Source organism: Protomyctophum bolini (genome assembly GCF_963924005.1).
Source record: "Protomyctophum bolini genome assembly, chromosome: 10".
NCBI classification, from domain to species: domain Eukaryota; kingdom Metazoa; phylum Chordata; class Actinopteri; order Myctophiformes; family Myctophidae; genus Protomyctophum; species Protomyctophum bolini.
Window position 1 is genome coordinate 5,933,453 of NC_137871.1, and position 17,189 is coordinate 5,950,641.

General features: G+C 39.6%; 1 protein-coding gene across 1 annotated transcript; it reads right to left on the bottom strand.

Moving 5' to 3' along the window:
• Positions 1–6,150: 6,150 nt before the first annotated feature.
• LOC308322492 (NEDD4 family-interacting protein 1-like) lies at positions 6,151–17,178 on the bottom strand. The gene is made up of 8 exons (XM_080773773.1): positions 17,007–17,178; positions 14,013–14,109; positions 13,315–13,454; positions 12,709–12,796; positions 11,659–11,783; positions 11,293–11,359; positions 9,356–9,464; positions 6,151–8,334 (listed from the first exon to the last, which is right to left on the bottom strand). The coding sequence occupies exons 1-7, from the start codon at positions 17,040–17,042 to the stop codon at positions 9,358–9,360; spliced, it is 660 nt and encodes a 219-aa protein (XP_080629899.1). The 5' UTR covers positions 17,043–17,178; the 3' UTR covers positions 6,151–8,334; positions 9,356–9,357.
• Positions 17,179–17,189: the final 11 nt, after the last annotated feature.

Consider the following 17,189-nt stretch of genomic DNA (forward strand, 5'->3'; position numbering starts at 1 on the left):
GTCGACATTTGACAGGTGTGTTGCTGAGGACCCATGGAAATGCAGTATCAAATTTGAACTTGTTTGGATGAGCGGTTCTTCAGAAAACTGCAATTACAGTAAGTGGCCCATTCAAAACAAGCATATTATGTCCAACGGACACCGGTTTCATTAAGATTGAATGTAACAACAAAGGTTTACTGTCTGAGGCAAAGATCAGGTATGTGACAAAGGTATAAATATATCCTACTACTGTAAATTTTTGCCTTGATATTGATCCACTTTAGGATTGGTTAAATTATGCGCACACACACACATTATGACAATAATGACACTACAAAATGTAATTTTCATCCTCGTCGTCATTGTGCATCTGAATTGAGTTAGTGCAGCTGGACCCTCTGCAGTGTCCACATGCCGGAGTGCACTCGATATTGTTCTTTTTGCACGTGCATCTCAGGGTGCTGCAGTCAGACTGGCAGTTGCACTTGATGACCCGCAGAAGCTTTTCTGGAGCAGGTGGTAGGGTTGTCTGAATTGGCACAAACCCTTCATCACATTTCTGCCATCCCCACTCTGTAGGATTTGGTCCTTCTGTAGATCCCTGTGCATGTTCACTGTGTGCAAGCTTATGCTGCATGAGGTCAATTAGATAATTTATGGTGATCTGCTCATCATCATTTTCTTCAATATACTTAACAACCTCATAGAATGCTGCTATCCTCTCATCAACTTGAGGCCGGCCAGCCTTCACCCTCTTGGACTCTTGTGTGTTTATGTCATGCGCTAATGGTATCTGTTTATTAGTGCGGAAATTCACATTGCAAGTCTGGTGGTAGACTGCATCTGCTGCGTGTAGGTCATGCACATGCAGAGTCCGTGCCTTCACAGTCTCTGACCTGCAATCGTCACCTCGTTCGTGACAGATTTTCAAAAGTGTATCCTTGGTTTCAATTGTCTTGACTTCGAGAACACCATATTTCTTTTTCTTGTTTACAAGCTGAACTGGTGTACCACAAAAGAGGCAATGAGTTTTGTAAGAGAACCCCGTTGAACTCGATCTTAGTGTATGACTTTCACTGCTTGTACTTGATTCTGACTCTTGTTGCCTCCTTAGGGTTAGGACTGGCTAACCCTTTTTTAGGTGAATGTATTTTAAGCGACATCCTTTGTGTACCTTCTCACCAGGTACAGTATGGATATTGTCTCCCCTTGTTTTACTGGCCTGGTTTATAGAATAACTTCCCTTCTCTCCAAGTGTTGATATTGATGGCCCTCCTCCATCCACACTTTTCTTGCAAATTACACACTTTTCAATTACCTCCATTTGTGCAAATGTAAAACATAGAAGTGGGGTGTGTGGGGGGATGACTCAGAATGCAGACAAAATGGGGACCGTACCCAAGTTCCCTCAGCCCTATGTTCCCTCATTCCAAAACAGACAGGGGGGGGGGGGAGGCTGTAAGGCAACCCTGCAGCAACAACAGAACACATTACAGATACCAAGTTACAGCAATGACACAACTACATGGGACTGATGGGGTCTAGTCTATCTACTTTGTTATAGCAAATGCTCCACAACAACACAGTGAAACAGTGAACAGTGAAACATTCCTTTAAATCTCATCATGTACTTAATTATCTGTTTTGAATCTCAGGTATATGTTTCCGTTGCAATTGTCTCATCAACCTAGAGTACACACGTTAATGAACTGACACCAACTATTTAAGCTACGATGACAAACAAAACTAGTTTAGCCTGTAGAACTTCCTGTCTCCTCATGTCCCCAAGTAACACTGTCCTCTGAAAGGCCATCTGCAATAACCTAATATGAAGTATAATGCACACCCATTCACCTTTGCAGCTAAGCGTCCTTTTCTCGGACTGCAACTGTACTTACTGTATAAGACCCATTTATTGAAATCCCAAACATGGAATATACTTGGACCATGCATTATGCCACATATAATGCCTTTCTCAGGACGGCCACCTGCCAGTATACAGTGGATAACTTCCCAGTCTTGCTGGGTAAGTTAGTTGGGTAACTATATATCTAACTACTTTAACCCTGACATCCTGATTTTGGGCATGTCATTATAGGCTAAGAAGAAAGGACAATTGCTGATCTACAAGGTAACAACATGACGTAATGTGTTGTGGCTTTTCCCCAAAAATAAGTTTTGATAAGTGACTTATTTTAAAATGTGTAGCGCAGTGGAATAGAGTAGACAATATATGACACGTCAAGAGTATTAGTACTGTAGGCTATACATTTGTGTTCTGGTAATATCATTGATCACTTGTTTTGCATGTCCGTGGCAAAAATAAAACATTAATGCAAATGTCGATCACATGCACAAGCTGGCATAGTGATGCAGATAGCTGCTGTACTATCATGGTTATTGGTGGTGAAGGCAATACTAATAATGTTAGTCTGGATATATCAAATCCTGTGTTGAGGATCACACAAGAATAGCATGCACTTTATGAACAAAATAACACCGAAACCAGACAATTAATTAAAAGGTTTCATAATTACAGTCTGCTTGAGGTGTAATGCAGCTTTAAACAAAATGGCAGACAGTGGCACTGGTACATATCTGAACTCATCTTCTCCTCCTACAGTGCGTGTCAACCACATTAATCCCCATAGCCGACACTGGCATGGCCCTTAATCTCAGCTTCAACAATGTTTTTCATACCAATTGTTGCATAGAAGCAGCATGGTTTTGTTACGCGTACACACCCATGGTACTGTGCCAAGAGAACTCACGAATCAAGATAAACACACGCACACGCAGTCAAGTTGTCTACCGATGTTAACCATCTTAAACCCTCACCCTAACCTAACCTCCCACGGGACAGCACACCTAAACCTAACCTAACCCTTAACGCACCCCTCACCAACCTCAATCCGGTCGTCTTAACGCACCCCTCACCAACCTCAATCCGGTCGTCTTAACGCACCCCTCACCAACCTCAATCCGGTCGTCTTAACGCACCCCTCACCAACATTACAGTATGTCTAACCAAAGGATGCCTCCCGAGCCACTTCCAATGTGATTGAACTATAGGCTCTGGGGCTGACAAATATCAGCCCCAATGTTGAGTAAATCAACAAAGGTGTGGCAGCACCAGGAGAGTGTGACCCAACCTAATGTGTTTTTATCAAATTGTTATATGGGTTTTCCCTGTTACTTCCGCCCATGTGTCAAATATGCTAATTATCTAATTAATTATGCACAATACAAAAATGTCCATTGCAGAAATGGATTCTACAGGAAAACATACACAATACAAGGATCAACTGAGAAAAGTTTGGTAAACCCTTTTATCAAATTGTTATAGGGTTTAGCATAGTGGAATCTATCAGAAAGGGCCAAAAATCGTTTTTGGAGGGTCATACTTTACAGGCCATTTTCAAAACTTTCCCCTCAGACAATTCCAGGCAACTTTTTGTATGTTATTCAGGACATATTATGTAAGATACAAAATCAGCTGAGTTTGTTTTTTTTGCAATTAGTTGGAGGTTGACCCCTTTTTTCCCATATAATGCCTGTACAGGGGACTGTCAAATGGTGTGTGAACTAGCCTCTGGGCCAAGGATGAGGATTTCCGTTTTGTCTGCGTTGAGCTGTAGAAAGTTTTGTGCCATCCAGTTGTTGATAGCGGACAGGCAGTCGTGCATAATTGAGATTTTACCGAGGTCGTCTGGCTTGAATGAGAGATTCAATTAGGCTAACATCTTTAGGACTCGATATTATCAGGACAAAATATCAATTACACATTATTGCATTCATGTCTTGTTTACATGCCGAGTTCAGCTTTGTCATTTGAGTGAAATGTAGCCTGAAATTGCAGGATTACTAAAAAGATCCAGCGTCACCCTCTATCTATTTTGCGCCTAGAGGTGTGATCATCCCCTAAATTGCTATTTTGGTCACACACATTTGGGAAAGTGATAGTCAGACAATTGCTCCAAACCGAGTCCCAAGCGAGTAGCAAGTCATTTGGTCCAAGTCTCAAGTTTTTCTGTTGTGGGCAAGTCAATGTCAAGTCAAGTCGGGTCGAGTCAAAAGGTTGTCCAGTCCAGTCCAGTCACAAGGTTATGTCAAGTCAAGTCGAGTCAAGTCACAATGTTGTCAAGTCAAGTCGGGTCGAGTCACAATTGGGTTGTCGAGTCGAGTCAAGTCGAGTCACAAGGTATTCAAGTCGAGTCAAGTCACAAGGTTGTCAAGTCAAGTCACAGATTATATCTCAGGTGTATATCTTGGAGGAAGCTTATTTTCCTAAAGTCAATGTCAAAAATACCATGCAGACTAGTCTGCAACTCTGCATGCATTAAACCAGCATCAAGCTTAAAAGCTATACATTTATCCGTTACATGTTTGATCATTTCGGCCTAGGTAGATGGGAAAGGCTACATTCCATTAAATAAATGGCATGTTTGACACAAAAATGTTTATTTTGAACATTTTGCAACAACATTTAAATTGTAGGGTATCATTATTATCATTTTTACATTTGAGGTAGCTATACCTTTACAAAGGCAAAATGATCAGTGCAAACAAGGTGCTTAATCTGCTTTGTAAACTAAACAGCAGTGCTTACAAACATAACTTAAAATAAATAACCATCCATTCACTATCAAGGACCACCAATGAAAACGTTTGACGCCCGACGGACGCGACGGACAGCTTCACGGACGCGCTCTCGGGCGCGGAGGTGGAGCTTCTTTTCCATCCACCAGCTGTCTAAAAAACCCACGAAGAAGAAAACTTCAGCTACTTCTGACCTTCTGACGCGTCCAGTGTGCCCACGGGGACACTGGTTCCCAGCTCCACTATGTCACGCAGTGACACTAAAATAAAGTTTCAGTACATTGATTCCTTTGTCAAGTGAAATGACACTACGACAGTTTTCTCTGACTTGTGATCTGTTAAATCTGTAATCTCATTTTTGTAATTCTGACAATCCAAGTCAAACACAGATATTATTGCACTATAAAAAAGAAATGGATCTATACTATCCATAGATTACTTTTCATTAATGGAATAATCAAGATAATATATTTATGTTATATATATTTCACTCTTTCAAGTGTCATGCAAAAATAGTGAAGGTACGCAATCTACAAGTTCACAACACATCAAGTGGGGTGTGTAGAATAGATTGTAGCTTTGGCTCTTCATTTGTTTGTTTCTTTCATGTTTTATTATGAATGTATTATTTTATTGAAATATCAAGTTTTTAAATAATCGATTATGTCGGCCTTGAAGAAGCACGTTGTTGGAGCCAGTTTTATGTTTTCTTTATCTGTTGAGAATGTTATAATTTGGATTATTAGAAGCCTCCACCTCAAATTTAACCTCGCCTCACCAGGCTTTCCACCGCCTCGGAGGAAAGCCTGGTCTCTGTTTCAAAAGTCCGTATGATCCGTGCTGGGGCCGGATGATGTGGTTACGTCATGTTGTAGTATTGTTTTGTAGTCGCCAGACAGGATGAACAGGCGGCGACAACTTCCTTTTCCCTCTCAATAAAAGCTCTCGCTTACGAGAGCTTTTATTGCTTTTAATCAAACAGGAAGCCACAAACAGCTTCCTGTTTGTTGTAGGCAAACCATTGCCTACAACATGACGTAAGCATATCATCCGTCTCCAGCCAGGATCATATACCGAAATGAAATGGTGCCCAGGCTACCTCAAATTAGATTCCCTGGTATGTCATGTTAATTTAGTGAGCTCCTTTGCACTTCCTGTATAATTTCTCCCCTTCAAAGTAAAAGCTCCCCTGCAGTGATTTGTAACTTTTATTTTTGAAAGGTTCACTGGGAGCCAGGAAGGGCCGTAGCTTGTTAAAGGTCACTTGACAGGCATTTAGAGAACAATAGAAAATGTTTGGTGAGGCCGGGAAGGCATACAGTTTTTGACCGCACTTGCTTACTTATTTCATATACTTATTATTTCATGTTTTGTTTGTAGATATTTGGAGTTAATAAATATTCTTCAGTTGAGCCACACTTCTTCTCTGAACCTTTTTTCTGTTGGATGGAGTACGAGTCAAAACACCCCAGGGCCGTCACCATGTGGAGTTAGAGGTTTGGATATCGAATGCCTCTACACACGTATTGCTGTGCTTGATTTGTAATAATAATGAACAGTAAGCCACAATGCATTAAAAGTGACATTTATTTAACATGAAGCTTTTCTTTTACAATAAAACAATATCATAACATTAAAACCCCAAGGTCGCAGCTCTACGGCACACAGAATAAAATATATGGTTTTGCATTGAAGCTATGGTTGTTGTACCAATCAGAAGAGAAGCAACTCTGGACTGGAACGATGCAGATATAGAACTTACAGCGTTCAACCTTCTGTGGTACAACCAACCAACTAAACACAAAACTGTAGCAGGTTAGCTAATAAGTTGGATTTTGTCACGAATAACAGACTAATAATGTTACAAGCTCAGTACAAAACAGAACCAACTCAATGAACCGCTTCAGTCTGACACTCACGTATGTAGGTCAGTAATTATGAACTCGTCTCATTTCAAAGACCCCCAGTTTGATATGCATTAAGCCTGCATTTGATAAAACAAAATTACAATTCTTTGTCTTATTATAACTCTGAGTGTACAAATGGGACCAAATGGACTGTTATCGGTCCATTTGGTCCCACTTGATAAAATCAGAGTGGGTTCCATATGTATGAGTTACAGACCTATAAGGGTCCACATGGTTCCATTTGTTCACTCTCAATAGTTACAGACCACCTGGGGGGACCCCTGGGCGTCACAGGAGCCCATGTTGAGATTGAGAACCACTGATGTAGGGAGAAGCCTGTGGGTTTTAATTGGTTATGTTTCTAAAAGTGCACCCGTTTACAACAATCTTTGATATCATAGTTTTAACACCGACTAAATTACTCTTAACATACATACTATGCAATAAGTCACTTTATTAATCCCCCGCAAACTGAAAAAATAAACATCTTCCCCTAAACATCCCATCAGAGACAATTCAATCTTTGTGTAAAAATCCACCCTAAAACAGATTAAAAACAATCTATCTCTAAAATTATGAACTTTTACTTAATTGTATTTTTTTTTAAATCTTGAGGGCATTGTAAGAATAAGAAATTGTATGCTGACTGAAGTTTTCTCAAGTATTTAGTGTACATCAAAAAGAACCTTTTCAATCATTTTAGCGGCAAATGTATAAAGCAGGAAATGTTCCCATCGGTGCAAACACCATTCACAAAGGTCAGATCAGGATGGAAAACTTAACAGTGAAACACATTATGCTCTAGAGTGGACTTTCCCCTGATTTAATGCACTAATTTCTGATGCATGGATGCAATTTCATTTTTCATGTTCTTTCCATATTTTACTTGGGTGTAGTGTACATGAATTGCATGCATGAATGTTTGTATTGTGACATGTCTCTTTATGAATAGTTTCTAAAATAAAAAATAAAATAAAAAAGAAGAAAACATTAACCGGTTGGAGACACTGGCTCCGATAAGGACACCACTATACTTAAAGCCAACAGGTGAGTGAGAGATATAAACAACCGAATGATAAATGTGGTCAATTGAAGACATCTTATAATAGTCAACACATAACGGTGACAAAACATATTGCATGCTCATGGGAAGTGTCTCTAAATTAGCCTGGCATGGCCGGACTAATATCACTGCGTAGATATTAAATCTGGATTTATTTCCGAACAGATTCCAACATCACAACAAAAAAAGTCTCACTTTGAACAGTGGGCCTGATTGGTCACCCACAACTCTGGGGTGAGCGAAATGTAATTCAAACTGAGGAGTGCCAGACCAATTTCAACAGGATATATGTATATAGATTCATCCATTCATCCCTCATTCCAGGCGATCTCAATCAAAATTACACGAAAAAAAATACCTGTTGGCTTTCAGCAAAGTGTCATCAATGCAACACTGATCCCTAGTGGCGGGAGGGGCAGATGCATGCTAGTACAACTACCATCAAAAATGATATCATAAGGCATTATTATTATTATTATTACTCATACATTACAGATGTGAAAGTGAATAGCACTTAACATTCGCCACTAATGAGCACAGAACTACTACTGTTTCAGTTTTTCCGTTAATAAAGTTTCAAACATGACAGAACACACATTGTGACATGGTTCCTGAACGTTAATGCATGCTGTCATCGGTTGCAACTCGTACGCTAACCTTCCCCCGGCGGACCCGGCGATGACGTGATGGCTTCCGTTTAGTTTGAAACGTTTAGAAGAGTCGTTGGCTCTGATGGTATATTCATCTGCATCCAATGTTCCTAAATCCACGTTATGGAAAGTTCTGCCCCATTTGAAGAGAAACACAACAAGTCAAACCTGGTTATGGATGAAATGGACTAAATCTTCACATTGCATTAAAACATTATGCCATGATAAAATGAACTGTGTGTTGGTAAGGTTGTCACTATTATCAAACTTTTGTCTTTAAAAAAAAAAAACGTTTGTCTTTAAATGTCTCGATGAATTGAATACACAGGACCCTAACGGAAACAAGCTCTGAGAGCTTATCTAGGTTATCCTTTCAGCATTCTTTTGCCACCGTGCAATTGTCTTTGTGACATTGAAACATATACTGTAAATTAAATTCTGTTCACCTTTTACTGCACAAACATAGTTTGGAGATCTGCTATTTACGCTACTAAGATGTATGAACAATTTGTCAACAGATGGATTTATAATGGCTAAATTATTTGATTATCTCAAATAATTGCATTCAGGCAATGATATCATGTCATAACTGTGATAGACCTACAGTATGTGTTGGGCGTTTAAATGAGATATTAGTGTGTACTGTGGCCATTAGGCATGTAACGATATATCGTATATCGCAATATATCGATATTATATCCCGACGATATGTATCGATTTTTTTTTTTTTAATCGATTAAAAAAAAAGGGGGAAAAAAAGAAGGGGGGCTAGTGTGTGATAAGAAATGTCAGCTGTAATCATATTCCATCATATTCACATGATTTTGGAGAGAAATGAGACAGTAGAGGCCTGGAGAGGGGAGCTGTATATGTGTCTGTGACTGTGCCCAGGTGATGGTCGTTATTGATGCTCATTAATACATCAAGGAAGGCAATTATCTTTGCAGTGTAGTTAAATAAAGATTGTGAAAAAAGCTTTGGGGGGGGGAAGATAAATCATTAAAAAAAAAAAGGTAATTTGTCTGGAAAATCATTGTGTTGAAAATATCGTGAAAAATCGTATCGTGAACCTCATATCGTGATACGTATCGTGAGTTGAGTGTATCGTTACATGCCTAGTGGCCATTCAACAACATAGTGTACCGGTATCTGACCTTTAGTAGATAAACAGCACCCTTGTCCGGGGGAGGGTGGCGTACGCAGGGTCCGCCAGTTTACGAACTCTGGAATAGTTGACGAACCCTCGGATGAACAGCATGAAGCCTGCAATTAAAAACACACGGGACATATTAACAATATTTGAACCAGGGCTTGAAAAAGGTTCAAAGAACGAAAGTGGAATTTGGAAATAGTTTCCCAAAACGTTCTTGTTTGTAACTTCACATGCAACGTACCGGTAATACATATTTTATGTTAATATTATCTTATCTCCATGCTGATGCACTTCCTGCGTACGTCCAAAATTGTCTGAAAAAATTAACCCATGTTCCAATGGAACTTATGTAGATAATATTTGGTCAATAAGCGACTTGTTCATGTTTTTTCATTGGTTAAATATTTATAAACCCCACAGACTGAAACCTCTATAATGTTTGTTTGTGACATTTATTTATTTCATTTCTATAATTTACTTTACATCACTGGTTACATAATGTGACCTAAATAAGGAGGAGCAGGATATTTAATGGTGGGTAAAATTACAGTTTTCATGCAGGTCTGCTCTAGGTTATTTTTGTAGTAGAGATTGGTATGCTGCTTCCACACAACAGCTACATGAACATTCAAAAGATATTTCTTAAGACAGGAGGAACTGAAACGTGTTAAATATGTCATAGAAATGATTAAATGAAACACCCTACTTTAAATGTAGTAGTATGTGAGCATATTTTAAAGATTATAATATCAGTGGACAGTGGTACACACAGGGACAATGTGACTCAAGGTTTTACAGGGTGGTTTAAAGGTAGGGTAAGTGATATTATTGGGTTAAAACAAAAAGGTTTTTGTTGAAAGATAAACAACACTAAGAATATAGTGATTTAAATATTGTATCTTGCATTACTTGCACTTGTACAGATTGTTCTTCTTACACATTACCGCATATGTATACTTGGTTCTTTCTTCCATACTCATTGTTTACTATTTATTTATTTATTTATTTATTATTACGTGTATATTACTGTACATAAAACAAATAAGTAGTTATCCTCATTACTGTATTGCACTTCTGGCTTCTAGTAGACACCACACTTCATTTCATTGTCAAAGCATTTGTATACTCGGTGTGGGCAGTGACAATACATTGAATCTAATTATGATGGTAATCGTTGCTAGAGTGTTTGTTCAATAACAGGAGTCTCCCTGTCTCTCCAGCTCTTTAACACATTCTGACCTGATCACATTCTAAAAATGACAGTTTTCTGAAAAAGCTATGTTTCTATGTCAGTCGTTCTTCGATTTTTCCAAAATAGCTAAACACCAAAAGGGGTTTCCGCCCAAAATGGGTTAACACATTCAGACTGTAGGACGTGTGGAAACGTCATATGAAATACAACCGCTGGATCCAGTGGACGTGTACACACACGTCATAGCGCTTAAGCTTTTTCATTGATATCAAACTAAATGAAAATGCAAAAAAATTGCTCTCCAGATGGGCATACTTCTGTCTTCATTTCTGACTTCAACATGCCTCTCGTTTAGCATATTAATGCTTCTAGAGACTTTATCGGAATCATCGCGAGGTAAGCAAGCAACATTATGCCTCCAGGTGAAAACATTTCAGCCAATCAGGAGATTGTAGCTATTTGCTTTTTATAGTGTTCCAGTTCCAATGTTGTCTGCTCATTTAATTGTGTAACTTGTTTAATCTGTATCCTGCGTTCTCTATCCTGATTGGATAAAATCTCGACCTGACAATGCATTTTCTGTTAAAAAAGCTGGAGACATGAAGACTTCTGTTACTGAACAAACACTTTAGTATACAGTATAGCAATGAGCTATAACCACAGAAAACCACTTACACCAACTTTAATAATAATAATAATGTTTTATATAGTGCTTTTCTAGGTATCCAAAGTCGGTTTGAACTCACCCAGTGCCAGGAACACCCACCACAGCCAGTACTGACCATCAAAGTAGCCGGGGAAGTAAGTGGAGAACTGCAATGTTTGTAAGAGAGAACCGATTAGGAGCAATACATTGATTCTTAATTATAAGGTTGTTACACAGGCATACGATAAGAAAATCACCAGTTATTTGTATCCCTTTTTTATTTTTTACAGTGGTGGATTTTTAACCCCTACACTCTACCATGGTTATGGTGGGCAGGTATTGTACTCCTGCGCCATCCGAGTGAGTGTATGTATATGTATACACACACACACACACAGTATACATATATACAGTATACAGTACGTACAGACTAGCGCTGTTCTATACGGCTCAAAAAGGCTCTTACCCGGACAATGAGAACCCATTTGATGAGCGACAGGCCGAACCCTGAAATGGCGCCGTATCGTCCGGCTGCCGACGTGGTCAGACAGAATGACAGGAAGAAACCAATCCAGTTGAAGAGGAATGCCACTGGAAACACACCAGGAGACAATCATTCATCAGGTCACAGCAAAGAGCAAACGCGCCAGCTTCATTTAGCTAACCCATTTTGGGCACGAAGCCCTTTTGGTGTTTTAAACATTATGTTATAATTTAGCTATTGAAAAAAAGCAAGATCTACAAGCTCATAGCGCGCCACCGAGTGGTGCGCTACGAGCGTGTAGGGTCTGCTATTTTTGAAAAATCGTGAAAATGTGCCTGAAATCTTTGAATATATATTCTTTCAGAGCGAGTCTTTAACTCAAATCTTTGCTACTGAGAGGGTCCCTGGAACTACATATTTTCAGACGGGGGACAGCGGCCAATGTCATATATATTTGGGGTTCCTTGACATGAATATGTTTGAGAACAACTGACATAGAAACATGGGTTTTTAATAAAACTGTCAGGATTTAGAAGACTGGGTTAAACACTAATTATGTTTGGCAGCTCAGATTAATACTATGGAGTCCACTGTGCAAAGAATTTAATATATAATTAAGAGGAGGTCCACACTCTACAGTAAAATTTCACCTAATTGTTTCTTCTATATTCCATATTTAACAACTAGAAGTAGGACTAATAACTCATGCTTCCACCACACGCTTTAATCATTAAAACCCTATCCTATATATTTAATTAATATGCGTTCCGTAGGGTTCTATAATAACAGGTGAACTCCTTTGCGGGGTTGTGGGCTTGTAGATTGGCTATATTTTGTGAAATGTTTACTCTAGAATAGTGATGCTAGCACAGTGCACGCACACACACACACACACACACACACACACACACACACACACACACACACACACACACACACACCTGTAAAGCAGATTTCTTTACATAATGTGAAACGTATCAGCATTCAGAATGCTACTAATCACATCTCACGCTAACAGAAACTTGAACTTACTGAAGAACGTCAGCATGAAGATTCCATCGTTTCCTATCCTCAGCTGGTCAGCATCTTCAAAGTCGTCCCGTGCCACAAAATCGTCCTCCTGCATCAGGAACAAAGAATGAAGAAAAATATTACATTAATTATGTTTTAATGTTTTCCCTTATTAATGTTGTGTGTTTCAAAAAAAGATTCTACATCTTTAACCCACGATTTTTGTAGGGGGGGGGGGGGGGGGGGAGTTTCCCCCGGTGGCCGGTTGGACGCATGGAAGGAACAGATTATTCCAACCAGTTCCTTAAAATTAGGGACTTTTCGTAGTCACCAATGATATTACAATAATATTTAGTTAAGCAATTATAAAAATACATTGTACAGTATACACTAATTTAGCGTATACATACCTTCATATTCCCTTGACAGTGTAAAAGCAACAAGACATAAATTCTGTTGAGAATATTGGAGCAATAATAATAATATTACATCAAACATATCATGTCACTTTTCTAAACACTGATGTTTTACAGTGGATAAAAAGAAAACCAAACAAACCCAAAAACGTCAATGAGTACAAGGGAATAATATAACATTGATATTATGTAAGAACATATAGATACGTACCGTCACTCTCCCAGTGACCAGAGGGACGGCAGCCTCAACTTTGGTTCTCTCCGCTTCGTCGTAGGAGGGGAGCGTCGTGGCCACATTGTACGACGGGGGGTTGGGGAATCTGCTTCCATCTTCTTTGTACTCAAAAAAAGCTACAAAGGCCAAAGGGGGAAAATGGCTTCTGGTCTGAGTGAGAATGAACCACTCCAACGTATGAACAAACTCTTGAACAGAACTAAACTGATTGGACTAAAGTTGCAGCCAGGCTTCTCCACAGGGCACTCCCTATGGACACAGATCTCTATAGCAACAACTGAAGTAAATATAGACTTCACATCTCTCTGTGTGGGTTTATAATCACTAATTATGTGCGGCTCTGGGCCAGCAAAGGCATAGCTACGTACAAATAACCTGACAAAATGTACAAATTAACCACATGAAGCCTATAGCACCCTAATTTTGGGGTTCAAATTCACCAAAAATAGCCCATCTACCAGCTCACAACGTGTCGCTACGCTTTGTGAGCTGGTACATCGGTCATTTTTGGCAAAGATATTTGGTCTAGACTAGGGGGGGGGAATGGGAGTGGTCCGATGGAGTTGTGCATAACAGGAAGTAGAAGACTCTGGGTTTGTTTATGTCTTTCCGAAGCCATGAGGCAAAGCTTTGACTGTTGGGGAGTCTCCTGAAAGAGACGGCTTGCAGCTCACCTGCATTCGCGGCAGAGATGCTGCTGTAGGGTGGGGGAGCGTCCTGGACGGGGGGCTCCTCCTGGGACGTCTGGGCGGGCTCCTCCTCGTTCACCAGCTGAGGAGATGTTGAGACAAACACAGCCATGTCTCACACTCGAATCGCAACAATGTCCTCGTGGCAACGTTCAACGCCATACGGCGTGCAAATAATGTCAATGATACAGCATTTTTTTACCAGCTTGCAAGCTGGTCTATACACACTTTATTCAGTCGCTGACTTTTATTAGTACTTTTTTTCATTGGCTGTCCTTTAAGCGAATGGGGAGTCCACAACCAATGTCTCCCGTACTCTGAACGGCATTGTTGCATCATCGGCGCACTGACTGAATCATCCATTACATCCATGAGCGCTCGGGTTCTATTATCAGTGTGATGCTGTCTGATATATTGATCTTTGTGATTGATGAATGGCCGAAACAACACGGTTCACAGAGAGCACCCCTCCCCCGGGTCCCCCTAGGCTCTGACAACATTATCAGCGCTCTGTCTGAAAACAACAGCCTAGTTACATTATTAGATCATTACACCTCATCTGCACAGGCAAGGAGCGAGTGTACCGATGGTGAAATCGCACGAAAAACTGTCCTGATATGGATCGTCGGCCATTGCGTTGCGTCGTAGCCTGAACCAATCAAATAACCAATAAATAGCAGTGTGTGGATCTCAACCAAGTTTGTATTAGAAGCCTAGTAGTTATTATTTTGGTATGTTTAGCCTACAGTTTTTTGGCTTGTTTCAGTTTGTGCCGTGCATGAATACATCCACTAGTGAGCTTTACATGTGAAAGGCACCTTCATTTAACTCTTGAGTTTAATAAATATAATGTTTAGTAAGAGTCATGACAGTACGTTTTAAGGGGTTTGCTTTAGCTGATATAATATGACTGACAGTGTACAGTTACAGTGGTTCTCAAAGTGGGGTCGGGGGACCCCCAGGGGTCCTTGGTGGGGGTTCCAGAAAATCCCCAGCAAAATGAAAAACCGTATAACCACTTATAAGCACTATTTGGCATGAAGATCTGCTATTCATTTTTGAACATTTATGCTCAAAATATGAACATGGGGCTGAAAGTGGTTAATTTCACTATAATTTCACCGGGTAGAAGGTGAAATGACCTCTACGTGAGAATCGTACGTTTCTCTCTCCCCACCTACACAGGTTGTAGAACTCTGTACTAAATCTTAATCTAAGAACTAAACTGTGGGGGTCTCCGGGGCCTCTGTCTCCACGGGGTGCGAGCGAGGGCTGGATGCAGGCCGGGCCTGTGACTAATAAGGTCATATACTGTATCTCCTGCTCTTTTCCTGCCTAGCCTTACACTCAAATTTGAAATATGTTGTACTGTAGTTATGTCAAGCTGTTTTTCTGTTAACCTTTGTGTGCGTTTTTCTTATGTTTTTGTTTTCTTGGATTCAAATGTTGTTCATTTATTCATCTTTTTTTTTTTTTAATAAACACAAAGTAAAAAAAGAAAAAAATAACTAATCTGGATCTTCTCTTATGGGGTTCCTGGACACAAATGTTTGAGAAATTACCACAGGACTAGAGAGCGTAAGCAGGCGCGACCACACAGTGCATGTGCATGTCTAACAGACCACATGTTTACCGTCACATGGTTCTATACACAACATGAGGCATGTAAACAGGGGAAACACAGAAACATAGTCTGGTGGTCATAGTGCTGGTCAATCAACAGAAAATAAATTGATATAAGGGTGATTTATAACCGAATAAACGAGAAGCAAGTTTTTATTTTATTTTAAAATTAATTTTCATTCTCCTGGCTGCTATTTTGTCGCTCCCCCTGAATATATATATATATATATATATATATATATATATATATAATCAATTAAAACCACTTAAATCCTGTATTATACAATATATATATTATATTGGTGTACAGAAATATCACCTTTTTATGTTAATTAATCGTAATCGAGGCAAAAGTGTGACAGAATGGTGAAATTAAGTTTCAGGTCAAGTCATATCACTGACTCAGCCCTACTTCAAGGACACAAGCCTGCCTGCCAAATGAGGCAGGCTTATCTGAAGACAGTAACCTTTGATAAAGCAGTAATCATTCACGCTGTAACTAACCAATGGACCAGGGTTGTTAGGCTATCATGATTTCATTTACTATTACAATGACAATAAAAAGGGGTTGACACTAACAGTTGCCTGGCTGCCTGTGGCATGTAAAGAAAATGTTTGAGCAAGTGGAGTTTGCTTTCCAGTTGCCCGACGGGCAAGAGTGTTTGAAAGGGGAAGCAACCGTATAATACGGTTGTTTAATGAATAACCAATAATTTTTAATGAATACGGTCCGTATTCATTAAATATTATTGGTTATTCATTAAACAATGATGCTGCTAACATTTTACAAGTATAGCAGTTGCGCTCATTCAGACTTTCAAAGTGACTGTCACCACTCACCACCCGGGGTTATCGATCCAATGGGCATGGCGGTGCACTGACTGACTGGGTGTGTTTGTTTACAAATTAATATTTATACTAGACTAGAACAACACTGGGAGGAATACCTGTTATACCATACTTAGGCCAGTAGGAGGCACTGGATGCTTTTAAACTGAAACGTGTCAAATATAATTACTTGTATTATGTTACATAACATAACATGATCTTATTGAGTTAACTAATTATCAGTCCACTTGGCGATTATCACTTTGATACAAACACATTTGATTTAATATAATGAAACAAGATATTTTCTTTTCCACGGACTGGAGGATTTGACTGATTAAAGTGCTTTTATTATGCTTTTATTTATTTGTTTAAATAGCAGATCCACAAGCTCACAACGCGTCGCATCGCGAAACGTTGTGAGCTTTTAGATCTGCTATCTTCGGCGAGCGACACCGTCATGCGACAAAAATACAAATGAGGCGTTTTCAGCCGTGAATGTAGCTGTGAAATGTCGTATTTACGTACCTCTTGGTATCTGACGTTGCTGTTTTGCTCCGCCATTGTATTCAGATCGCTGTAATGATGTAGAAACGTCCACTTCAAGCTTGAAGATGCGTTAGTATTGTTGTATGAAACAGATCTTCGTATTAGCTGAGATAACGTTGACTTCAATACAAGTCGGCCATCTCCTTTTCCCCCGCCCGTCCC